The sequence below is a fragment of the Falco cherrug genome, chromosome 6 (assembly GCF_023634085.1).
Source record: "Falco cherrug isolate bFalChe1 chromosome 6, bFalChe1.pri, whole genome shotgun sequence".
Lineage (NCBI taxonomy): Eukaryota > Metazoa > Chordata > Aves > Falconiformes > Falconidae > Falco > Falco cherrug.
In genome coordinates this window covers 54,390,307-54,417,177 of record NC_073702.1, presented here as the reverse complement: position 1 = coordinate 54,417,177, position 26,871 = coordinate 54,390,307, and the positions used below count along the sequence as shown (strand labels likewise).

General features: G+C 39.8%; 1 protein-coding gene across 9 annotated transcripts in view; it reads left to right on the top strand.

Moving 5' to 3' along the window:
- EYA4 (EYA transcriptional coactivator and phosphatase 4) overlaps positions 1-26,871 on the top strand; it is a 158,123-nt gene that overhangs the window by 480 nt on the left and 130,772 nt on the right. For 3 of the 9 annotated variants that reach the window (XM_027810111.2, XM_027810115.2, XM_055714875.1), the window contains exons 1-2: positions 1,040-1,855; positions 17,750-17,851. In XM_027810111.2, the coding sequence (XP_027665912.1) occupies positions 17,819-17,851 (33 nt within the window). In that variant the 5' untranslated portion in view covers positions 1,040-1,855; positions 17,750-17,818. Of the gene's footprint in view, positions 1-1,037; positions 1,856-17,749; positions 17,852-26,871 lie in introns of those variants that run through there. The other 6 variants (XM_055714878.1, XM_027810107.2, XM_005432833.3 and 3 more) reach the window with 5 other exon arrangements.

The following is a 26,871-nucleotide window of genomic DNA, read 5'->3' as shown; positions in this document are numbered from 1 at the left end:
TTCTGCCCGGAGGTGGGGGAAGCCGCTTCCCCGCCGCATGTGCATGTGTCCGCGAGATGGGTGTGTGCGTGCGCTTGTGTTCAGGGTGTATTTAGTATTGTTCTCTTCTTGGTCCGATGACCAAAAAACCAGTTGCTGTAAAACAAACGTGATGGCAAGGAGCAGCGGAGCCGTCCGTCGCGGGGCAGAGACGGTCTTTCGCCCCGGGCCCCACGCGAGTTTAGCTGGAAACCCCCCCTGGTCCCCGGTGCGGACGGGGTGACTTTTTGCCCGGCCAGCGGGACTTTATGGCTCTCTCCAGGTGTACGGTCGCTGCCGTTTTGCCCTCACTCCTCTTCGACTGGCTGTTGCCGTAGCTGCTGGGGTCAGCCCCGAGACAGGCGCAAGCCCTGCCGGCTGCCGTCGCATTGTTCCCCGCTTGCGCCTCCCGCCCACCCCGCAGCGGCGGAAATGGGGGGCCCGGGTGCGCCCCGCGAGCAGCCGGGGGATGCCGGCCCGCCGGGGCGAGGCGGGGGCAGGCCGGGCGGGAGGGCTCTGCCTGCCGGCGGGTTGCCGAGCCGCCCGCCCGCGCTTGTGTGGGCCGGGGCTGGAGCGGGCGCCGAGGCCGGCGGCGGCTGTACCGGACGCTGGGGGAAAACAAGTTTTCTGGCGGTGGGGAGCCCCTCCGGGCGGAGCGGCACGAATACACGCAGGGGTGGTAGCGAACCCCTTCCCGGAACACCCGTTTCTGCCAGCGAGGCAAGGGTTTGGGCAGCGCGGGCCGCCCCGCAGCTCGGCCGGGATCCGCCAGCGCAGGCGGCGGCGGCAGCGGCGGAGGAGGTCGGTTCCCCGCCCGCCCTCGGGCCCCGCTATGCCCCAGCCGGCGGCAGCGCCCGAGGTCCCCCGGGCTGCCTTCCCCGGGGCGGAGCGCCGCGGGCGGCGGCGTTTGCGGTGCCGGCGGACGGGGCAGGCTGCCTGCCGGCCGCCAGCCACCGGGGCTGGTGCAGCCGCTTTCCCGGCGGTCGAGAGGAGCGGGGATAGAGCTACCCGTTGTTTTTGTTCCTCGCCGTTTCCTCTCCCGGAGGGATCCCTCCTGCCCTTCCCCTCCCCCGCCCCGGCTTGTTTTTCTTGCGGTTTAAAGACAAAACGGTGCGTTTTCGGGTTGTCCCACCTCGCCCCCGCCCCCGCCGCGGGTCCCCGCTGCCGCCGGCGGACCGAGGCACGGGAAAGCCCCGGCGCGGGGGTCCCGGCGGCGGTTGCGGGGTCTTCTGTTTTGGTTTGAAAGCGTTTCCACGTGGGGCAGCCTGTGAGTGAGTGTGTGTGTGTGTGTGTGTGTGTGCGCGCGTACTTGATCCGTGAGGCGGTAACAGGATTCTCCGTGTTCAAACCCAGTGGGCTGCTGGCCATTAATTTGCCTCTCCGGCTGTCATTACAGACGCTTCCAAAATCAGATACCGGCGCAGAACCGCCGGCCGGGTTTCACTGGGCTCCGGCAGCGGCGGTGCCCGAGCCGCGGGGGCCCCGCGCCGTGCCCGAGCGGCGGGGGGTGCCCCGGGGCCGCCGCCCGGCACCCACCGGCGGGGCAGCCGCGAGCAGCGGGAGCGGGATCCCGGGGCAGCGCCGCTGCCAATCGCGAGTTGGCATCTAAAGTTTCATTTACATTTATGAAAATGCCGCTAAGAGCCAAGTAGGTACGGCGCTGCCTTCCCGTTATCCCGCGGGCAGGATTTAAAGCGGAGCCCACGGAGGGACACGGTTATCTCGCTAGTGGCGGTGTGAAGTAGCTGGTATTTCCAAAAATTCCGGGAGGCACGCCGTACCAGACAAGGGAGCGCCTTGGCCGATGCGGGTTTAAGCATGAAGTCATGCTGGAACAGTAAGAAACCAGTATTTTCGCTTTTCTGACTTCGGTTTTACGTGCTTCACTTGCTGAGACTAGAAAGCGGATCTAAGATTAAACTAACCGACAGTGCAGAGTTAGAGCAAAGTGTACAAAACAAGCTTTTTTTCTGTATGGTAAATATTTTTTTTTCCTTCGTCTGACCTCAGTGGTTATTTGAAGAGTGTGTTTTGCATTACGGCTCAGGTTGTATCATTGTTTCATTTCCTTGACGCTCAAAAGAGAAGTGCCTATAATTACTGTGGGTTTGACTTTTTCTCCTAGTACTTCTGAAAATGCTGCCGAATAACAAATGTTTGCATACCTACAATGGGTATCATACTGCGAGTAAAGTGGAAGTGCAGATTGACATTTCTCTCTCTTCCCTGTGATTCTTCCTGTATGTTTGACATCTAACCTTAGCTGCATTACGTCTGAAACAGCTCTTCTTGCTCGCTTTTGAAAATTCTGGCATTGATGTTACCAAACGTTCTTCGATCAAAATTAATAAAAAATAAAGAGGACTATATTGACTAATGCTTTATTTATCTTTGTTCAGATAATTGGTGTGCAGTTATAAATTGTTATGTGTATATGGTTGTACTGCTAATAAATTTAGTTGAAGGTTACTCTTGCTGAATTTGTGTTTATTAGTGGCTTCACAACACATTGCAATAGAAATTTATTCTGCTCTATGGATAATGCCAATGGGATAGATAAATTCCAAACAAGGAATTTAATGAGTAGAAAACGGGTGCATTCCCAGTTCATTGCAGTTGCCAGTTAAAATGTTTCAAACAAGGCAACTAGAAATAGAGCTGTAGATAGTATCCTGTTGCATATTTTTAGCCTCTGATGCAAGCTTTTGAGATCTACTCTTTGAACTTTATGCAACTTTTACCTTTCAGTCCTAGAATTAATCAATATTAAACATTAGCATTTGGTATGGGAAAGGTACCTGTCTCTTTCCTTGATGACCTGGTGGTATTGCACGATGTTCAGTGCAATTCACCAGTGTTAAATTTTAAACTGTTTCTTCCTCTTAAATACAAAGGTTAATACAGAAAGAAGAAGGAAATTCCTGGAATTTCTGTCAAGTACTCTAGGACACAACTACTAATTTTTTCTGTGTTATCTTTTGCTTTCTTGAAAGCAGCAATTTTATGAACTCAGGGTAAAACAGGTCTCCTTTTTTATAAGGAGAGTTTATTCAGCATACTTCTATATTGCAGCTGCTGATCATATTTCATAGAGCTGTTAAAGCACTTAAAACCTAAAATTAGGTACTGTTTGGTAGTAAATATTTCAAATCACTCCTTGAAGAAATAAATAGAGACAGGGGCTTTAAAAAAAAGATGTTTTGAAATATATCATTGAACAAAAGTAATCCTGCTTTGCTTTTACTCAAAATAATGCAATTGCAACCTAAATCACTAACACAGTGTGCTTCTTCCTTAGGTTTTCTTCATCTCTTGCACTTATATTGTGCGCTTACCCTGAGTTTATTTGATATCATAACCTGGTACTTTGTTCAAGCTATGTTTACTGTGGCGATGCTTGCATTAACAGGTGGTGAATTAACTTCTAAACATACCTGTATTTCCAGTGAGTATTCTTCTGACACTAAGAACTGGAATGTTAGTTCCCTTGCTTCCTGGTGTGCATGTTTCTGTATGGCTTTTAATTGCAGAAGGTGTACGCCTGCTTTTTTCCAGATTTAAGATGAGTTAGTTTATAGATTAATATTTTTAATTTATGGGGCTTTTTGTTGTATGGTAATTTTCTGTTTGTCTTTTAGTTGAACATAGGAATAGGTTTATTTGTTCATTATCATTAATTTTTAGTATTGTTAGGGTTTGCAAGAAGTATGCGAACACAGGGGCATCAGACTAACAGACATCTGTCAAGTTGGTCGAGTATTTTTAAAGCTTTTTGAAAGTTTAGCACTAAACCAAGTCTGGTAGCAGAAACACTAAGATGTCTTTGATTTTTACTTTGTACTTGAGAAGCCAATGTCATTTCTGCTCTCTAACGTATCTAGACTCTTGCCATTTTGTGTTAGAAACGCAGTATTTATGTTGTGCAAGTGGAAGAAGAGCATTGGTATTTGGTCATCGATTGAGAGGCTTATAAGTAAACTTAATATGTGCTATTTTTCTTTTTTGGATTTAAATATTGTGTAAATGTGTGTCCAACTTAACCTTTTCTGTCATTGAAAAATGCTAATTGATCTTGCTAGCCCTGACATAATAGTATAGTTTGATATTTGAAACCTTTCAGCTTTGGCATGGCCCTTTAATCACCCCTGAGATTTCAGGGCATGATTCTACTGAAGGCATAAACTGCTACTCTTTTAAAATGTAAACAAAAATGGTTATTAAAAATAAATCATCTTAATGGTCTTTCAAAGTCAGGAGATGTTCTACCTATCAAAGCCCCAGGCTTTACAATATACATTTAAAACTTTCTGCTTTACTTGTATGTATTAGGTGACACTTTAGAAGTTGCTGTACAGAAATCAGATTTTCATGAAATTTTTTCTTTTGGCCAAGTCCACATATCTGTGTTGCAATGTTATTAAATCTGTCATTAAATCAGAAGTGCTTAAAGGAACTTGGATGCACTTTGCAGTGTGAAAGCTCAGATAGGAAGAGTGCTTATCTGTCAAGTAAAGAATAAAATTTATTTGAAAAGGCAGTGAAATTTACATTTTTAGTTTTACACATTGCAGATTGTAATGCTGCCAGAAGGATTGCTTTTTGGATGCCTGTAATAGAGGACCTTGGTGAAAACTATTTTAAAGCAGTTTCTTCTTTTTGTCTCTAAGCCCCAGAAATGTGTCGAATAGCTGGCCTGCCTTTTGCTTTAATGTTAAACAGTAAAATTACTTTGATGATTGATTATCCTATATCAAAATGCATCACTGGGCAGTCTCACTCACAGGACTGTTTATAGGCTAGTTGTCAGACTTTTGAGCAAAATGTCAAATGCTAATGGCTGTCTGAGGAGTACTAAAGTTTAAGCATTTTATTTTCAATTTGTTTAAAATTTCTTCATGATAAGGGAAGATTATAATGAGGAGTGATAATCTTCGGAACTCTGGGGGGTCCATATACCAGTGAGACTAGTGTATATTTGGTCTTAAGCTATTAGGCTCAGGTACTAGACACTAAACTGATTTAGACTGCAATTACCATAGATTTGAAAAGAAGGATTTTGGAGGTTATCTGTGCCTAAATTCCTTTGGAGGTCTGTGTCCTTTTCCTAGAATCAAAAAAATAAATAAAATCATGTTTTTTTTCATGAAACAGCTGTCCGTAGAAACACAGTGCAGTGAGTAATGTTGCAGAACTGTGTAGGGCTGTTTAGTTGGATGTAATGTCTCCGAAGGACGCAGTCTGTCTGGGCTGACTGAATACTGTCTTTACCACCAGGATTGCCTCCTGTTGTGGCTGGACTATACAATTTGACTAATCTCGAGCAGTATGTTGCAAAAAGACCTCCCAAGACAACCTGCAAAAAATTCACATACAGAAGACTAATTTTCATATAGGTGATAACTTTTTGCTTACATATTCAGGTTAATATGCACTAGATTTTCTGGCAACATTAACATTTATTACTATTGTGACATGACCCAGCATAAGTTGATGCTGTCAGCAGTGTCAAGAATAACTGCTGCCTTTTTTTTTTAATTGCGTAGATGCAGCAAGTAAGTGTTCTGCTCTTGACACATATATAATTAAACCACAAACCCCTATATTAAAATACCATGGAGGGTCTGCTTTAGACCACAAAATTAAAAGGAATACAGAGCTGAGTTTGCAACTTTTCAAATAATTCTCCTGTATGGCTATGTGTATATAACTATTGAAATCAATGCTGGTGCATGAGGTAATTGGAAACTTAACTTCATGTTTTGTGCCAGATCCTTAGCTGTTGCAAATTGGAGTGGGAATGTTGAAATTACTAGAGTGGTCTCACATTATACCAGATTAGTATCTAGTCCTCTATTCTTAGTGCAGTCTGTTTTTCTGGGGGAGTATTGTAGTATACTTTATGTGTGTGAGATCATGTGCACAGAGGAGTGATCCTGCAATACTTAGAAAAAGCAAAGGAGTGTTAAGTATAAATGTCCAAATCAACTTTTCATATTTTCTTCCATTTTAAGACATTTTCATATTCTTGTGTTAGAACATATCTTTGTATTTTTTACAGCATTTTATAAATGGTCACAGAAACACCTTTTACAGTAACTGTAGTCCCAAAAAGGATGCAGATAGAAATATTGTTAATTGACTGCATTCTTTTAATTCCTTTCAGGCAACTTTGTTGCTCATAGAAATGAATAGTCAGTTTGCGTTTACTCGGGGACATTTTGTGAATGCCAAGCCTATTCAATGAAGGGTGTAAAGTCTGTTTACCATGTTAAATGTCACCTGGATGTTCCTTTTTACTCGCTGTAGTATATTCCCAGAGAATCACAGAAAATGAAGTTCACCTTATTCCCAAGTGAGAGCAGCTAGCCCAGCCTCTGTACATGCTGATTTGTGCATCCTGATGTCACACTGTATATGAGGTCTTTCTCCCAGCTCTCCTGAGTGTCCCAGCATAGACACGGTTTCACAAAACCAGGCACAGCTTAGGCAGATTATGCACATTTTGTCTGCCAAGTTCTAGCAATACAACTCAGATTCAACCTAATGTTCCTGTTCTGGTCTTCTTAATGCAGAGAACTAGGGAGCCTGGAAACTAATAGGGCTGAATGGTAGAGAGCTTTTACAAATGCAATAATTATATTCTGGGAAAGGGTCTCCAAAATAAAATTTCCACGTTACCCCAAGGCAAGATTTGGAACTGTGGTAGGTTTTCCAAGTGGAAAGATTACTTTTCCACTCAGCCACCTATTTTTATGTTTATTCTAATCTGGTGTGCTAGAAGGAGCTGTTGTAATGTTCATATTAATTTGATTCGGTTGATTGCTCCTTCAGAGAAGCAATTTTTGTGTTCAAAGCACCACCCAAGTGCTGAGCTCAATGTGCAGCAATATGGCTGGGAGTCACCTGCAGTAAGATCTTTCGGCTAAAATGGCTAGCCCGTGTGTTTGCTAGTAAGTTCTAGTAGCTAGTTAGGCATGAGTCAGATTGTTCTCCAATTTTCTGATTAAATGATAGCCTAATTTCTCCCAGGGGTAGCTGAGCAGTCAGATTTTTGACTTAAGACAAATGAAATGGAAGGAATTACTGCTTGATAGTTGTGAAACCACCCAGGTCTTTGAGGCCTTGCTTAGATCTGCATTGAAGAAAGTCCAGGCTTGGAACTGCAGCTTTAGAGTTGCTGTCAAATCAGGACTAAGCCTGCAGCAGTTTGATTGTAAGGTCTGCAAGGAAGAGGTCCATCATTTTGCTCTGTTTTTACATCATTTGCTAGGGGTATTGGTTCACATAAGCAGTAACAGCAGTAATCTGCATGTGACTCGATGATGTGACCAACCATAACTGAAGTTCCTATGTCCATCCGTTTTTTGTGGCAGAGGACGGAAGAGCGCGAGGCTACGGTTTCACGTTTGGTGGCAGTGCTTCTTAAGCAGCCCTTTACCCCTCCTCTGCCAGCCACTCGTTTAAGCTGGATCTGTTCCTTGCTGTGGTTCACAAACAGCTGTGCTGGCAATGAGGCAAAGGTCGGAATGAGTGGCAGCACTCGTGCTGCTGAGCCTGGCACTGGCGCTGCAGAAATAGCTGCGGAACCACAGTCTCCGTTACCTAATCTGCCACCTCTGTTAACTGAAGTGCAGGGTCAAGTCTGCGGGATAGGTGGAATTTTTCAGAACAAAAACCTTGTCTACAAAGATGATCCCTTGATCTTTAACCAAGAGGTTTTGTTGATGTTTTTTTTAACTAAAACTAAAGTGACTCCATATAATTTGCAGATATATGCACAGAGAATAACAATAGGGAAAGTTATGGTGCCTTTGGAGGGGACAGCTATGACGTTCTGAAAGGAAGGCAGGAGTTCAGATGTGATACTACACAACAGAACTTTTCCAGGTCTGTGCACCGCTGTCCAAAAGCTGGGCTCACAGCGGGCAGGCAGAGAGCAACTGCACCAGGAGGAGCATGCCATCGCCAGGGGCTGCAGCGCTTGTGACAGCCTGTGTTCTTTCACCACTGTTCCTGGGGAAAGAAGTAGAATGATTTCTCAAAAGTGGCCATTACTTAGCTGTCACTGTAGACAAGTGCTTAGTTTATGGCAACTATTTTTTATTAGTCTCAACTGTCACAAAGTATTAACTTACATGCTGTGACATTCCAAATGCCTTTTACATGTTGTTCCCATATAACACTGAAATACGCATGTTATACCACATCATGCATTTAGGAACACTCGAACATGCCAAACTAGTGATACTCTTTTTGATGTGAGTACAATTTCTAGATTTCTAGAGATAAGAGTAGTGTTGTAATAAAGGTCTGTAAGGGTTTGGAGTTGATGTGACTTTTTGGTTAATAAACTTGAAGGATACAAATTCAGCTTGGCACAAATGAAATGGACTAAACAGCAAATTAAAGCATAGATTTCAAAAATACTTGTTAATGAGCCTGTAAAGAGGACTATTACAAAGAGATTTTCAGGGGCTGTTCATCAAATCAAAAACTATTTATTATTTTACCTATGACACAAAGATCAGTGAGTTCTACAAGAAGTATATACCTTTGATTAGATCAATTGCTGACCTAATAAAAGAGATCTTTCTTCTTACAAACTTTCTTGTACTTCTGTTGTTAGGCTGTAATGTCCACAGTACTGCTACTACAAAGACTGAGGGAAGAGTAAATAATGAACAGAGCAGATTGCTAAGAGTAGTCTGGCTCGTTCAGCAAATGGAAAGCAAGCAAACACTATGTGCTCCACTATAAGCCTATGGTTTAATTATTTAAAAAAGCAATTGGAAGCTATAGCAAATGATCAGGATGGTATTGTAGCCAAAAAAAGGAGTAGTAATTTAAACAAAGTATAGGTAGAGTAAGAGAGGTTACATTACCTGTGTAGATAATATGGGTACAGCTACTAATGGAAAGCTGTGCCCTCTTTTAGCTTTGGAAAGGAAGCTTGAAAATTTGGAGAAGTTTCAGGTGTAAGACCAGAGGAGTAATTAAACAATTAGAAAACATGTCTTCCAGGGAATAAGCAGATTTTGGTTTACTAAAGGAGAAGGTAGCATAATTTGACCATGGCTAATAAATACCTAAATGGGGGAAAGGAGATCTGGTAAAGGCTCCATTGTTCCAGCAGTTATAATTAAAATCTGGGAATACCTGTTTTTCACAATTTCTTCATGTTGCACACTTAGTGCTGGCTCTTAGTAAAAGACTTGCCTGTAAAATGGTGAGCTGTTCCATGGATGTCACAGCATTTCAGTTGCGTATGGGGACTGCTGATGGGCTGGGAACCAAAATGAGTGCAGAGAGCTCGTGAGGATCATCAGCATAAAAAATGTAGACTACACAGCAATTCTAATCTGGGTTTTAAAGTTTTGTTTGTGCTGGACAGATGTGGCACATAGGAATTTTGCTACTTTTAATTTGTTGTATGTTGATGGTTTCAGTTTAACTTGATGGCCGCAATGCAGCAGTGTTAGGTTTGATGAGTAATAATTGTCCTTCCATTCCATCAGAAACTGCCTGGGCTGTGTGTAAGGAACCAGCAGGAGTTCCTTATTTTGGGACAGTTTTGTGTTCACATTTTTTGTTTCCCATTGTTCAGTAATTCCTTGGGAATGGAACACTTTCTCAAATGCGATATTCAGACGTTACCGTCAACTTTGATTAAGAAAAAGGTTGCCTTTCTCCTACCAAACCAGAACCAAAGTACCCATGTTTATTTTTGGTGGCTTTACTCTTGTATTTCTTCCTGGCATTTCAAAGTGTTCCATTGAAGAACTGTATGTGAAACACTTGCAGTAACAGGAGTGGCAGCTGCTGGCCAGGGGTGGGCAGTGACGCTGACAGCTGAAAAGGGTGGGCAAGCTGCGAGCTTCCTCTTTCTTTGGGATGCTTCTAGGAATCTTAGTGAGTATTTGAACTTATTCAGTAACTATCATTGCATACTCATACTGATGAATGCAGTCTTCAAAATGTGGCATGGCTTTTTAAACCAAACAGGATGTATAGATACTGTGCTGTCATGGCTTTCATTTTAACACTTGATTGGATTCTTTGGCTTAATTTGTCCAGTCTTGTAAAACTGCTGTTTGCGTTTACCTGGAGGGTGTGCTCATTTTTAGGTTCTCCTAAATTCTGAAATTATAAGCAGGGTTTCTGCTTTAGAAATAACCTTTGTTGCTACCTTATGCTATTATTGTGTCACAAGGTGATATATATATATATATTTAATGTATAGAAAGTAAATTTGATATGTCTTTTGGGGAGAGGAAATAAATAATATTTTCAAGTTGACAGTGTCTCTTTAAATATGCTGGCTAACAAAGCATAGCCTTTTTCTTTCTCTTTTCAGTGGCTTGTTTATAAAGAACTGAAATGTTTTATTTGGTTTGTTTTCAGCTGTTTTCTACAAAAAGGAGAAGGAAAGTGTCTCAGAAATTAACCAAAATATGCTGTGTAGTAAAAAAAAAAATCCTTCCTCCTAAAAAAATTTAGTTCTTCAAACCATTGAAATGGCCTGCTAGTAGGAAAAACAAACTAAATTTTTTATAAAAATTCTAAAACAGTATGCTTCCACCTGTGGCATCTTTGCATTACTTTTTTTCCCCCCTGGGAACCATCTTTTTGGTAAGGAATGTGTGGGTTTGATCAATCATGGGTTTGAAAACACTGCATTTAATTTTTTGTGCAAATCAATTTCCCTTGATTTTTAGGGGAACACAGTGAGATTCTAGATCAGATTTATTTATAAATCCAGGCCTGGAACAGCATTTGTTTTATTTATTCCTGGTTGGAATAATCTGTAATTGATTAATCAGGAATGAGTCGGAAGAGGTCTGTGTAGCTGCATGCCTTATCTAAGTGTGAGTGAAGAGGTCTCTCACCATTGGGAAGCCCTCAAGCATCAGTGGATTCACGGCTCTGGTTTCAATCTCAGCAATTTCACGGTGTATTGTGCAATGTTAGGATAAAGGAGGAATTGCTGAGTTTATAATTGTGTACTCTGAAATTCTTAAAGCTAATCCTTCGTATTTGTTGCACAGGTATGGGTTGGGAGTGGTAGGAAGAGTAGGGATGATACTAAGACCCTGAATCTTCTGTGAATCAGAGCCTCGGGGTTATCAGTGTCCTGATGATAGAATACCAGGATTTTATTTTTAATTCCTATTTTGTTTTGTTTTGGTTTGGGTTTTTTTTTGTGCTAATAGGGTCTGACATTGCACCTTGGAACTTACTCATTTCAGAAGCTTAGTTTCTATGAGCATTAGAATGTATACTGTATACCCAGTTTAGATATACGCATGTTCTTATGCACATCCGTGCCGGATAATGTGCTGGGATGAGAATGCTGAGGGGGCCCTGAAGGGTGCCCTACACAGCTCCCTCCAAATAGCTGGTACACAGACACCCACATATTTGATGTGAAAGCGAGGGCTGTTGTTTATAGAGGAAGCTGGCTGGGTCCGTTGGCTTTTCAGCATATTCTGGAAATTCCTCCTGTACTCCTTCCCTGCAAATGAGTGGCAGGGCAGTGCACGTGGTTGCAGTACGCAGGAAAGTCATCTGTCCTCAGAAGCCTACAAAAGTTGCGCCAGTTGTATGAAATTCCGCTAATTCAAAATAAGGAATAGTGTATCTTTTCTATTTAAGCAACCCACCTGCAAATGCAGGTTGCTGTGGGCAGGTGCCCCGCAGAGCACAGCACCCAGCGAAGGTCACGTCCCTCTACCAGGGGCTGCTGGAGGTGCCCAGAGCTGGAGTGGGCTGCGGGGGGTGGGCGGCGTGGCGGGCTCGCCTCAGGCCTGTGGGACGAGGGTCTGGGTAAGGAAGGAGCTTAGTGTTTTGGAGGTCACTGACAGATGGAGAAGTGGGTCCTGGATGTGCTACAAAGGGTTCCAGAAAGCTCTAAAACTTCTCTAAGAGTAAAATTCTCATCCTGAACAAGCTAAAATTGGGCTGAAACTAAACTGATCCAAAGAGAACCATATCTAACACTCTAGAGATGAGGGCCTGAGGGGAAAAAAAAAAACTATTAGAAGAGAAAGAAGGGAAAGACGGGTATTCCATACTCCCCTTAAATCTCTAGTCTGTGGAGCAAGATTTGTTTCCATAATACAATATGTTTTTTTCAGGAGGCTCATTTCACCTGTCTTGATATCAGGAGGTTGACCAGTTATCTCAGCAAAGCCTAAATACGCATGCAAGATTCCCAAGCCGCTTCTAGTTCCTGCAGAAATCATTCTGACTAAAAGAAATGAAAAAAAAAAACAAAACAAAAAAAGTTTGAGAGCTAAAATAAATATAGCAATTTTGTGTATTTCTCTCCACTGGCCAGTTTTTCTCAGGAAAGCAGTACCTGTCCCTGACAAGGTCATACTTGATACTATGGCTTTCTTGCCTTTTTTATTATGTTTATTATGTTTATGTTATTTAAAATTTGTTAGTCATTTGCTCTTCCTTGAAATTAGGTAAAGATAGTTTCTTATTGGTTTTTCCTCTGAAGACAAATTGTTTTTATTGGGGTTGACACTCCTTTCAAGAAAACACAAAAGCCAAAGAAGCTAAAAATTGGTTGATATAAATATATATAAATTAGTTCTAAAATTAGTTAGAAATATATCTAGCAATAGCTTTTCTGAGATTATGTTGAGCTGAGTTTTCTTTTTTTAACAAAGCACAGTGATCTTCAGTTTCTGCAAAGGCCTGTGATTATAATTTTTTTTTAAAAGTGTTAAATTACTATGTTTTTCTTATTGACTTGCCTGCTAATAGTTTCACTTGAGTTTTGAAGAAAGCTAGGTTATAAAGCGCATCAATCTCCTTCCTCACCTGGGGCATGGATCTTTCTTCTTTTTCAAATACGATACTGTTGGGGTCAGACAAAGCCGTATGTTTTTACTGTCCAAAATATAGTTTGGGGCTGTAGATACAGGCTAAGCTGAAAATCTAACAAATCAGCATTTTTTTTTCTTTTAATTTAGGTTATATTTTATCTTTTTCACATCAGACTGCATGTGATATGCATGCAGACAACTGGAAGAATCCGAAGTAAGAAATGACTGAATGTTGGACGGTACCTTTTTGTTACTGCATGTACCCGCTCTTCTGTTCCTTCAAATAAGTGAGTTTCATCAAATAACTAGCATGAAATAATCTGATTTAGTGAGACTGCAGTGCATATGCACTAGTTCCTTGCACTTGGGCCTAGAGCAATTAATTTTCTCATTACCTGCCTTGCATAACCGTTGGCAGTGCCTAAATTGTGCTTCACTCTCCTGATGTTCTGGTGAGGCTGGGGGAGTCCTGGCCCTGGCGCCTGTCCTCATTTGTTGGCACCTTACTGCTGCACATCCTGCATACAATCAGTTGCAGTTCCAAGCACTGAGTACTTCTTCTGTCACAGTGTTTTGAAGCAGAGCACCAGAAAATGAGAAATTGCTCTACTTGTGATCACTTCTCACTTAATGTTTTGACTCTGAACCTGTGGCTGTGATAGAAATTACTTCTCCTATGTGGCTATGATTCAATTGTGTTAACCACAGCAGCGTCCGTTCTGTTTATTCTCTGGGCTTCTTATGGGCACATTTCAAAATGTAAAAAACAATATCGTAAATTTGACTGGGATGCTGCAGCTCCTGTATTATACTACCAGAGCATCACCATGATACAACCGCAGTAGACGTAACTGCTCTTCAGATGAGATGGAATAAAAAGAACCTGACAATGTGCTCAAGGGGCTTATAATGAAAAAAATTGTTGTGGTGAAAACAGAGGACCACCCTCCCATAATTTCATTTAAGAAAATGAACTCCTAGTGGACCAAAGAGAGGAATTTCTTTCTAAGTTTTTGGGTTGAAGTGAAAGGGAGGAAAATTTTTGTCTGATGGCTAAACCCTTCTTCCAGATGATGGATTATTCTTGGAGGTCCACCTCTCCATGTGGCTGATTGGAGGGCCTGAAACAGCCTCTGAAATACTCTTGGAAAACATTAAGTGCTTTAAGGCTGTTTTTTACCTGTGGATCCCCAAGCTTCACATTCTGTCTTGAGATTGTGAAAGCTGCAGGACAGGATGTTATTAGTCATCCTACAGAAAGTGAAGCTGCCTCAGTCAGTTTATTTGTTCCAATCTTCATTTTCTGAAGAAATCATTGTGAGGGAAGGCATCATGTCCTTCCTGTCTTACATTTTCAGTCATTTACAAAGCAGTATGGAGCAGATCCTCAAGTAGGTTGTTGTGGGGTGTGGTTTTTTTTTGAACCTACGGGTATATCTCTGGGAGGAAACACATGTTTCTCCTCATGGCCGAGTCCTGGAAGTTGCAGTTTAAATTTGATGAAGTGTTTTATTCCCCCAGATAAAAATAAATAAATAAAACATTAGATTTAAATGCATTTGTTGATGAGGAAAGTCAGGATTCCTCCTAATTAAGACATTTCTTAGAAAGGTAAAATTTTTATCTGAGAGCATAAAACACTTCATCAGTTTTAAAGCCACATCTGTGAGGACTGGATCAAGAGCAGAAACAGGCATTTTTCTTCATTCTGGCTTGTCTGTGAGTTGAAGACTTTTAACAACAGTTTTAAAAATATTTAAACCCAGTTAGAAACACTTGCAATATAATAGGGATAAGAGTGCCCTCCCTCCCTCTGTTTTTAATCTGGTTCTCTTGATGGAATAAACTACAAGGTTGAATTGGTAACTGGATTACTGCCTCATAAAACAGCACGAGGTTACTATTATCCTTTAATTTTATATCTTTATTAGGGAGTAATGTTGGTCTTATTTAAATCACTGACTTCTCTAATGGTTTTTCTCCTCTTTTACAAATTTATAAAACTAAACCCTAAAGGATTTGGTCTAAGTGCAATTGGCATAACTACCATTATAAAAATCATTGTGTTAGCAGTTGGTTATAATCAGCTGCTTTAACTAGGCTCAAAATGTAGCAGAATTTATCTGTTGATAGGTAGAACATGGATAAAGTATTAATTCTGAATTTTATTTTAAAAAGCTCCAGTAAGAGTATTCGAATTTTGAAGCAGTGTGAAGATGAAAAACAGAGCCCTAGAAACTATTATAATTCAGCATGTTCGTGCAAAGGATATATTTAACGCATTGCGTATTTCTGCAAAGATTAAAACAAGCTTGTCTTTGTCTTGCAATTCAGTAGAGTAAGTTTAAAAATTTGTGAAGGACCGTGTTTTTTAGAAGACGACTAATACAAGTGGCATATTTAATGATGCATTCCAGTGGATATATCCACCTGAATTTTGGGACACAACACACATATTGTGGGTGAGTCACAGAGAATTTTTAACAGTAAAATTATGTTGGACTTACATGGTCAGGATGTATTTAAAATATTGATACTCTTAAATTTTTAAGGAAAAACGTGACATCCATCTGTTGATTCCAGTGTGCGTTGATTAAGATCATGATCAATATGAAAAGAAACAGGAATATGGGTCTGTCTGTTACGGTGTGGCTCCGTAGTTGATTTGTAGTTGAGTTTCACACAGAAAGTGAGGGATCTGACAGATTTAGAGCACTTAATGTTTGAATGCAAGCCAGGCATTGACTTTCAGTCAGTAAACCTAGAAACTTGTCAATTTGTTCTGAATCTTGTGTTTTACTACTGAGTGCTTGACCATTTCTTTCTGCAGGCAGTCTTAGTAATGCAGTAACATGCTCACACTTCAAATTCTTAATTAAATTAAAGCAGATTTTGTGTTTAAGTTATTCATGGAATATGTTAGGATCGGTTGTGAAAATTTGCCTTTGTCTTTGGAATTGCCTTCTTTGGCAGAGGCTGCCACAGGAGCTGCCATGCAGAATTGCTTTCCCTCAAAACACCCACTGTTCTTCATAGGCTTCTCTCTGAAATTTGCCTGTAATGGGTGTTTTAAAGAAGCCTTTCAATTCACCTTTTGTCTCCATTGGACAAAAATAGCAGAAGAATTTTAAAAATACAAGGGTGTGTGCACCACATTGACCAAAAAGCCATGAGTGGTGGTTACTGTTTTGGTGAAGGCATCATGGGTGAAGATGTCAGTGTCTTGGCTCCCTCTGAAATAATAGAAGCATCTAAGTTGGAAAAGACCATTAAGATCATTGAGTCCAACTGTAAGCCAAACACTGCCAAGTCCCACTAAACTGTGTCCCTAAGCACCATGTCTACACATCTTTTAAATCAACGGGAGACTGAAACCATTTTGAAAAACAAGAATTATTTTCAGCTTTCTGATAAGTTGAAATACATGCAACATGATTTGCTGGCATTGGTCTTTTCCTCATATAACATCATGGTAAAAATTAATGAAATGTGAATAAAAATATTTTTGAAAGTTAGAGGGAAGGAAAACAGAAGAGTATCATCCAGGTAAGAATTGGGAAAAAAGTAGACCGGGGGTGTCATTGTGCACGTGTGTATGTTCTAGGAAATACTTGGTACAAAAGAAAGAAATTTTGGGAGTTGCATTTTAGGCAGTAAATGGAGATAATGGCAAGTAAGTGGCACTTCAGACTAAGGAGGTATTCACATTACAAGGTAGGGCGGTGGGTGGGAATGTGTGGGTGCGATGGGCTGTGGCTCCGGTTCCTTTGAGTGTTCTGCAAGTGCCAACAGAGCTACACATTGTTTAACCTCAGATAAGTGGTGGTTACCTTGGGACAGGGCAGAGGTAGCATGAAGTGTCAGTGTTTGCTGGTCAGAATTTAAAACAAAGATCCATAATGTGTTTATGTTATTGGGCATACTCCCAGGTCATGTTTATTTAGGGTGCCTTGTTGATAAACAAATCCAGGTAATATTGATAAACAAATCCAGGTTGTTTGTGTTCCTTAATTTTTGTGTTTACATACTGTTACATATTTTGTTTTCTTTTAAATGTAACATTAGCTACAAATATTATGATTATTGCATATATGAAATATCCCTGACACTTGTTTTGTTCTAAATTATGCAAACTTGCATAACTCCAAAGCGGATCTTTTCTGAGAATGGAGATTATAATATAAATGTGTGGCTTTATAGTTAAGGTTACCATAATAATTTGTATGCAGAACTATTAGAAAATGGACTTTTCTTATTGAAGATCTCAATATTTGATGAGAGTGATTCACCCTATGAGAGAAGGCATAGAGACATAGCACATAATTAGGGTAATGTCTGCCATTTAGCACTTTGTAGGGAGCTGCTTGTTATAAACCACTTTGTGTATTTTATTTAATCCTAAAGGAATTTAATGGACCTTAGAGAGGGGACTTCATGCTGATAATTGCATAGTAACCTTTTTCTGCCAGACACTTAATGACTAAGAGGTTATCATTAAATGTGTATTAAGCAGTTTTGTTCAAAGTTCCATAATTGTTTTTCTAATGTGCCCTCCCAAGGGTTATCTTGCGTTGTCTACTTAAACAGCTGCCTGTATTAAATATTCTAGCTTTTTAGCTTTTTTATTGGTTTGTTTTCATAACTATTTTTTATTGCAGGAGTTGAATAATTATTACTTAAGTGTATTCTTGTTTCTGTTGGTGTATTTTAGATAGCTTACCGAAATAATACCGGAGGTGTTGAAACATTTTATATGAAATTAGGCTCCATAGAAGTCAATGGGAACTTTGCTGCAGATTTTAGTGAAACCACAGCCTCAGTTAGGGTGTATGTTGCAGGTTTGCCTTGAAAATGGAACCGCAGACTAATATGTTCATTTTTTTTCTTCTTTTTAGAGTATTGAGCTGTAAATTGGAGGGAAGAGAATTTCTGCCTGAGGGGGAAAAGAAAAGTGAATAACCTCCATGGAAGACTCTCAGGATCCAAGTGAACAGTCAGTAAGTGCAAATGTTGCTAAACTCAACTGCATAAATTGCACTTTGTTCAAGCTGTGTTTGAAGGGATTTTGCTTCAGGTTTGAGAATTATAGTAAAAACAGGGGAAAGCTTCTGAGCTACTAGATTCAAACCTTGTCTTAGTTCATACATAAAGTGAGGGGTTTTAATCTTTTTAACCTGTTGAAAGGTAAAAGATCATAGTTGTATAGCATTTTTCAGAACTAGAATTGTCGGAGAGCTGATGGATGGAATTAAGGTACACTGGAAGAATAAAATGTTAAAAACTTGCACAATGGTATGCCTTGTTCAAATAATTGTATCAAAGTGTATATCCATAGTTTTGCCAAAGCGAGAGCAAGCAAATGCCAATGAGACATTTCAGATGGTCAGACTGTGGCAGACGATGTAAATTGTTTCAGGACTGTCTTGGATTTCAAGGGAATTGTGAGAATTGGCAGTATGGCTCCCTGTCGCATGTCAGAGGGAGATTCCCCTTGTCATTCATGAAATAGCTGGGAAAAACAGGGTGAACGTTTCTTCTCCTTTTTCCTTTCTAATTTTTCCTTTCCTTTAAGGATGTGGTCTCCAGACTTCCTTACCACCATGCTGCAGTTCTGAGGAGACAGCGTTCTCTGATCAAATTTAAAGTTGGCTGGGCTCGCCATCCAAAAGTATTGGCACTGTTTTTAACATCTTAATTTCTAGCTTCCACAGTACTGGCAGATTGTGTGAGTACCATGATCCCCACAGGTCTCAGCTTGGGTTCAGTGTACTCAAGACGAATAAAGGGATTTCATATTTTTATTTCTGACACGTTGGAAGAGGTTATCCATGTAATAAACTAGTATTAATATCTTTTTTTATAGCAGAGACTTTTATAGGTAACCCAAGTGCAAGGAACTGAGAAGAGTTGCATGTGTTTTAAAAATGTCGGTAATTTTATTTAATAAGTGCTTTGCTCCTGACTGGATAGCTCCTATCTGAGACTTTATCTTGGACTAGAGTTTTATTACTGATTTAAAATGGTACAGAACTGGAAAGTCTTGACAGTGTCTTAAGTCACTATGATGGCACTGCTTGGGACAGCCGTGCCTATGTATGTATTTAAACTGTTCCCAACCAAGACTTCAGAGCATGTAAAAGCTACATGGCTCCATAATTTAATAAAGTTTTATAAAGGTCATAAAAGATTACACAGAAGTTCTTCTCTCATAGTCTGTGGAACAATTATTCTGTGCAGTGTACATGGTATGGTTATTAATAGGAAATAGCTTAGTGCAAAATTGTGTTTTCATTGCAGTTAAAAGTTTTTGCACCACTGGATGCCTGGTATATGCATACTTTAGTAGCCATTTTACTACTTTATTGTAGTATGCTTTCTGTAGTATTTTTCATAGTTACTACATAGCTTGATGCTAATATGTGGGAACAACCTTGCAAATTACAAATTGAGGTGAAACCTGTGCCATGTTGCATATGGAGATAGGATTTCCTGTCCTTAATGCTATTGTTAGTGTCACAGAAAACTGTGATTCAAGACAAGCATTTATTCTTGTTACTCTTTGATGAACAGTGGCAGAACTTCAACAGAAGGGGTGGGAAGAGTCCTCTTCCATCATGCTCTTCATCCAAGTGTGCACCTGTACTAAGATCTCACCCAGGCATTGGGCACTGTCCTGGGAAAGGAATTGTAGTGTGAGGCCTGTCTGACTAAAGCAGATACTGGACTTTCATTTCTCCACTTCAAAAGCCTTTTCACTATTATTTCATGGTTAAACTCCTCTCATAGCCAGGTTTTAAAAAAGAAAATAGTGTTTCTGGCTTAGTTCTTTGAAGTCACAAGGCAGGACTGTGAGCTAGAGATGCCAGGAAGAAGGGTGCATTCTTTAGCCAAGACTTTGGTGGTTTAAGCTCTAGGAAAGTATCAGCTGTATATCCTACAGCCCTTCTGCTTGTGCTGCCCTGGTGTTTTGTATCCGTTAATGTGTTTTGTACTAGTTAGCTCTAGGCAGTTTCTGCTCATCATGCAGGACTTCCGTTTCTTGACATGTTCAAGGAGCCTACATACTTCATTCGGCTTCAGGATTCCTCTCTGGGAGCTGGGTACATAAGATTTAGACCATGGAAATTCAAGGAGCCAAAGGATCTAGCTGTTGCTGCGAGCGTATTAGACTGTGTGAATAAGCATGAACGCAAGACCTGTGCTCAAAATTGTGCTGGCACCTTGCCCCAAATACTCTAGTCCTTAGTTACTTGACAGACTGCCTGTCTTTGCAACCAAGATGGGTTAGAAGGTGCTTTCTGGTTAGAAGGTTGGGTGGCATGTTTCATGGACAGTTGGGTTTTCTGAATAGAGAAATTCCTTTATTGAATTAATTTCCCTCGGCAGTCTGTTAGGAGCCTTTTGTCCTTGGGAAAGGAGGCTAGGCACAGTTCCTTTGGACAGTGAACAAGATTAATTTTCAAGTTTCATTTTAAAGAAAAGAAATTATGCTGGTTTCTGCAAGTGGGTTGTCCTCATGAAGTATGATGGACTGTAGTGTAGCTTTTATTTTGACAATCTGCTCTGTAATTCTGAGATCACTATTATTGTTCTAACTCAAGTTTTTGTTGTTTAGTCTTGTCTTCTATTCTTTTAAAATACACTAATAAGAAATGATTAGTTCTATGATTCCTATTCTTAAACTATATTACAGTCAGGTGAAAGTCATATGATCGTAGCTATGAGCAATTCCACAGCATCCCAGCTGCGGCATAAGAAATAAACTCTGCCACTTTTGTCTCAGACCAGTGACTGCAGGACTACATGCTGCTTCAGAAACCTAAGTGCACCCCTGTTCTCTGAGCCTCTAAAGAATTGCATTTGACTGAATTGAGCAGCTGCTGTGTTTTCTGAGATGCCAGCTTGATTAGATGTAATATATACACTATTTATTGCATTATGTCAGTAATTTGTTTATTTTTCCTATTTTTATGTCCAGTAAATTCCTTGCCCCTGCTAAATTTTAAATCCTTCTGCACTGATTGACCAGAAGCCAGTGTCCTTGCCTGCCTGTCATACCACAGAGCCTCTGTACTGGGAAGCCTGTTGTGCCCACTTTCCTTCGCCTTCTCACTCACAGTCCCATGTGGCAGAGGTGCGGGAATTGAGACATATCTAAATCATACAGTGATAAAAAGAGTGAGAATCAGAGTGGAGTTTATTATTTATCTAAATCATACAGTGATAAAAAGAGTGAGAATCAGAGTGGAGTATACTTCGGGTTTCCTGTCTTTACACACAACTGCATAGGTAAATAGCTGTATCTTGAAGATCAGCAGGAAAATAACGCAGGTTACTACCTAGCACAGAGTAGAGCTGGGACTCTTCAGGTGCAGCTGAGATCCAGCAGGTTCCTCCAGCTGGCATGGAGCGGGCTGGGCTGGGGCTCATCATGGTGCTGTACTTGTGGGGCAGGTGTGTGTCCTAAAGAGCTCACAACTCTCATTTTTCTTTCCAATTCAGATGCAGAATATACTTGTGCATCTGTGCATAAGAGGAAATCTTCTGTTCATTAATAGAAAGGTTCAATTTATAGTATTCTGAAAGAAAAAGAAGAAAATAGTAAGACAGGTATTTCACAGATAGAGGAAAATAACCAAATGGTCTTTTTTTTGTTCCTGTGTGATGTCTGTCACCAAGTGCAGGCTGCTACTTATCAAGTAAGAGAATACTTAAAGCTACACAAACTGGTTTCACACAGACAGATGTGGCAAGGTAAAAACATAGTTTTAATAACTGTGATTGTCATAGTCTTTATATGCACAAAAGAAAAACAATGTAGAAGGTAATAAAACACATTAGATTTTGCTACTGTTATTGCTATCCTTTGAAATAAATATGCTGATTTTTGCTAAATTCTAAAAAATACTTTTTTCAAAAGATGCATGTTAAAAATTCTTCTATTTATCTTTGAAGTTGGGAGAGAAGGAAACTATAGATCTTTTATTTATGAAGAGTGTAGCAAAAAGGGAGACAAAAGTTTTTAATACTGGTCTTGGACATGGTTAATAAGATGATAAATGTTTAGCACCTAAATAGTCCTCTGTTGTGCTTTGGTATAGCAAACACAGGATTTTTAGAACGTCAGTTCTAGACTCTTTATTTTATCTTCTTATAGCCATTATTTGCTGTTCAATCTGTAGTAGAAGAAAAATAATTTGGCAGCTAACTTGCTAGTTTAGGGTTTCAAAGGGCCTTGTTAGAAGCTGGTGTAATTTCATCCTCTGGCCCTTTTATGTAACAGCGTGCATATTTAGATTACTTCATTTTAGCCGAGAATTAAACAATAGATTGCAGTGCTGTAGGACAGGATGCTAGCAGATGTGAGGCTAAACCTGAACGAACAGGTTTTCATTTTTATGATGTTTGGACAATCATCCTCATTGTGCCCTTGGTAAGTTATTTGTTTTTCATCAGATTATACAGACTATCATATCTGTTACTTGCATTTATGTCCTGCTTGCAGCTGGACATCCCTGGCAACCTTTTCAGACAGCGTTGTTTCCCCGTTTTTGTTTTGTTTTAACGTGTGAAGGTGTCAGATCTGATCCCCTTGCAGATCGGTTTTCAGTGGTAGCTACCTCTCTGATGCATGAGCCCTGCGCCTGCAGCATTTCGTCTTCCCCGCTCCGGGGTGGGCAGCCTGCTTGCACCCTGGGAACTCTGGCTGAAGCTCATTTCAATGAAATGAAAAATAGTTTAAGCTCTTTTACTGAGTTTTAAATGTAAATCTTACTTTAGAAGACTGTTCTGTATCACCGCATAGCAGGTTGCGGTTCTTATTTCTGTGATACCAATATTTGTAGGACTTGGAATAGTACAGGCGATTCATCTTGTCAAATTAGTGATGGTTGAAAGAGACCTCTGGAAGTTATCTAGTCTAGTTTCTGGTCATGAAATGCTGTCAGTATGCACAAATATTTCACTGTTATGAAAGCAGTGAACTATGTTAAATACCAGTAAGTGAGTATCTTCTGAAGAAATTACACATTTAGCAAGCAAAATATAGTTGCCTTAATGAGTGATTATTTGCTTTTAACTAAAAGCAATCATTGAAAGAAAAATGTTGTAACTTGAAAGTCAGCTGAAGTAAACGAGAACCAGTGTGTCTTTTCCAAGTTACATTTCAGAGCATTTTGGAAGGTTGCTTAGGTATTTTATTACCCCCTTTCTATAGACACAGTAATTGGCACAGAGATATAGATGGCTTGATGATCCAAAATTATTAACCACTTTGAATTATAGTAGATAAAAAATAAAGTGTAATACCATAATGCCTTGCCTGTAATCTAATAGGAATTTGAGGCAGAAACATCACCATTGTTCTCTTCCTGCTGCAATATCTTTACATACGGCATGACAACCTCTGTGAACACATAAATACTGTTTTTCTAATTTCTTTGCCCTTTACCACTTCAGCATTCTGTAATTTCTATACCATAATCCACCAGTGCTAAATCTGAAGGTAGCTTTTCCACTCTACATTAGTAGTCGTGTATGTGTTTTATTTTTCCCATTTACCAAATGGGAGAGACCAAATCAGAGGGCACTCAGAAGCAGATAATGCATTTTGACACATGGAATAAACTGAGCTGATTTGTGTTTTGTATGAATTGCATATAATAGGAATAATACATTTTGGCATTGGTCAAAGATACAAGTATTGACACATGTAATAGAATGTACATTTCTTTGTGAGTTAATTAAAATTATGATTTGAATGCTAAATACATGATCCCTTCAAAAAATATCCAAGAGAACGGGACAGAATAACATCCATAGCCTGTAACCTTGCAAGATGGGATGAGGAGAGGGGCTGGCAAGCAAACAGAACTGTTCCTCTCACTGGCACTGTCACATCTCCTCCGGGTCAGCTCTCCACCTGTTTCCTGGAAGATGTTACAAAGTCAGTATCAGAGTTTTAAATGGAAAGGCGTTTTATGGGCCATGTTTAATAACAACAGAAACCAATAAAAGAAATACATTCTGTTGTCACATACTGTCCTTGGAGCACTGACAAGGACTGACACGTAACTACCATATAGTTTGTTATGACTGGTATTCCTGGCTCCAGAGAGGCTCCACACTGGAATTTTAGGGATAAAACTACTTGAGAAAATTGCTACTTCCATAAGCTAGATAAACTTCCTTCAAGGTAGATACTGTCTTCTGCCCAGAGGGCTCTAGGGGTCCGGGAGCATGGAATTCTGTATTAATAATGAAGTTGTAGCTCTGATGCTATAGGGATATCAGAGGTGACTTCTATTGTATTATAACAGATAATACCACTAGAAAAAAATGGAAAAAACTTGCAGGTACAAAAACTTCTTTTCAAGGCCTGAGAAGTGGGCCAACTTAGGCCTTCTTTGGAGCCTCAACAAAGGCTTAGTCACATAAGAAAAGGTTTGTATATATGCATGTAAATATAAGATATGGAACATATGAGCCAGTCTAATAAAAGTATTGCCTCTCCCTAAAAATGCTTCTTTATGTGAAATCATTGAAATCTGACAAGACACATTCCAAGCTCTGCAGATGGATTTTTCTTATAAGATAAGGTACTTGTTCAAGCATTTAAAATACCAAACTTCTAAATGCTATACTTCTAATTATTTTAATATTGTATTTTAACTTAGAATTACTCATGAAATTTCCAAGGATGTCCATATCAGTCCTATCTGTGAATGCAAAGTGAAAATATAATCATTTCCTTAGGACACTTACTGTATGTGTATCAGCTTAGGCTTCTGATTTTGGCAGGGTCCAGGTGACGTTAACATGTACAGAAATAAATACTTTATTCCTCAATAAGAAGGTGTCAGTGTTTTGTAATGCACACAAAACGTGACAATATGACAACCAATTGATCTTCTCTAGCCTTTTCATTTTGTAAGGCTAAAAGCCTAGTGCTTTCATGTCTATTAAATGACTATGCCTACATTTCTAAGTGAAAAGTATGGATTACACTGAACATATGTTTGGTTTATTCTCATTTGATTATTGCAAAAAGTCCAGATGCAGCAGTGTGCTTAAGAATGTATGGGACGTAAGGGATGTGAGTAAGCCCACTGAAATCAATGGGATTTCTCATGTGCTTTAAGTTAGGCATGTGCTTAAATACTTTTCTGGAAAATACTTGGAAATACAAAATAAAAGCAATAATTTCAGAAGTATTTTATTAGCAAATACTTCTGAATGATTTGTGGCTATGGCTAATATTTATTTAGCATCATATAACAGTCATGGTTTCTTTATTCTCCCTATAGTAACTTTTCTCTGAGCTTTGCCTCAGTATCTGAGTGGTTGTCTTGCAAGTCAACTTGTATTAAAAAAGGGAATGACAGGGAGAAGTGTTACATTTTTAAATCATAAAATGACACTAGATGAAGAATATAATTTCATATTTTATAAAGTATGTCTTAAACACTTTGAGCACATCCAGACCCATTAAACTACAGTCACATCCTTGTCCTCTTTTGTATTAGGTTAATTCTCTAGCAACTTAAAGGAGGAAAAGTTTAGTGTTGAAATGTTAGGGCTACAGTGAATGGGAATAGTTTTGCCATAATATCACTTGGGGCAGAACTTGTCTCAGAGGATCCCATTGAAGAAACAATGCAAATCTTGTGTTGCTTATTTTATTAATTAATAAAATAATTTCTTTTAAGATTAGTTCATCCTCCATACTTCTGAAACCAACACCTGATGACAGGTGAGACTATTGTTGCTGTAGGGTGCTTTGCAGCATGCCAGCACTTAGACTTAAGCAGTGATCGAGCTTTAGTCCAGGAGGTCCACTGACCCAAATACAAAGCAGCGCTGCAGCTGAGAGACCAGTTTTGCATTAGTGTTACTCTTATAAAGGCAACTTCTAGATGAGAAACAAAGTTTATTTCAGCCAAGACCAGAGCTGATTCAACAAACCTTTTCTTAAATGTGGCAACAGACCTAGTTTATCATCTCACTTTCTTTGTCAGTATATGTTAACTGCATCCTGACACTGGTTTCATGATAGTTAGGGCAAAACCAGACCAGAATGTTGTTGAACAGAGCCACTAATAAGCTCAGCACTTGTCATTTGTCAACTAACAACAAGGCTGAGAAATACTCTGAAAAGATCTATAGTCCTGTAGTGTTTAAGAACCTGTACCTGAAATTTAAGGTTTTTTTATGGAAAATTTGCTTACCCTAGAAAACCTAGGCCACCTATGGTAAAATTTTTGTTTCAGTGAAGAGGTTTTTCCCATTTTCCAGGTTCATTGCCTAAAGCAAAAAACCCCAAACAAAAACAAAAACAAACACCACCACCACCACCACCCCCCAAAAAAAAAGGAAAAGAAAAAGAGAGCGAAAAAAAGGAAAAAGCAGTCTAGTGGTTTGCACAGGTGCCTTTGGATAAACCTGAGTCTCAGACGCAGTAGGACTTGCTGACTGTTGCAGGTGTGTTCTTTTGCTGATGCCAGTAGATGACAGAGCTGTATCTGGGCAATAGACAGAGATTTTCTTCTGTGTTTGAAACTGATATAAATTCTAATCTGAAAAGCTTAATATGCTTTCCTGTAGTGAAAGAAAAAGCTGTATACAGAGGTGTGAAAAATCTTGTGGTCAGATGTTCTTTATAACGTGAATTGTTGCTGGTATGCACTGGAAATAACAAATTTTCACAGTAAACAGCAACATTAGAATGATTTTTTTATTTTTTTTTTTAGATTTGCTTAACAGGAATAAAAATAGTTGAGTAACAAGGCCGAACATATTACGGTATTATATATGTATTACCAATGTGATACTTTTAGTGCACTCAGTATGCTGTATGGCTTTCCTGACCAGTTCCTGAAAGAAGTTTACAAGATACTACTTTCCAGCGCCGGCTGACATTCTTTTTCAATGCTAATAGAGAATATGGGGGGAGGGGTACCTTTTCCCCTGTGAAAATAGCTGCTGAAGTTAGAATTTGGTGGTATCAAAAGGAAGAGAA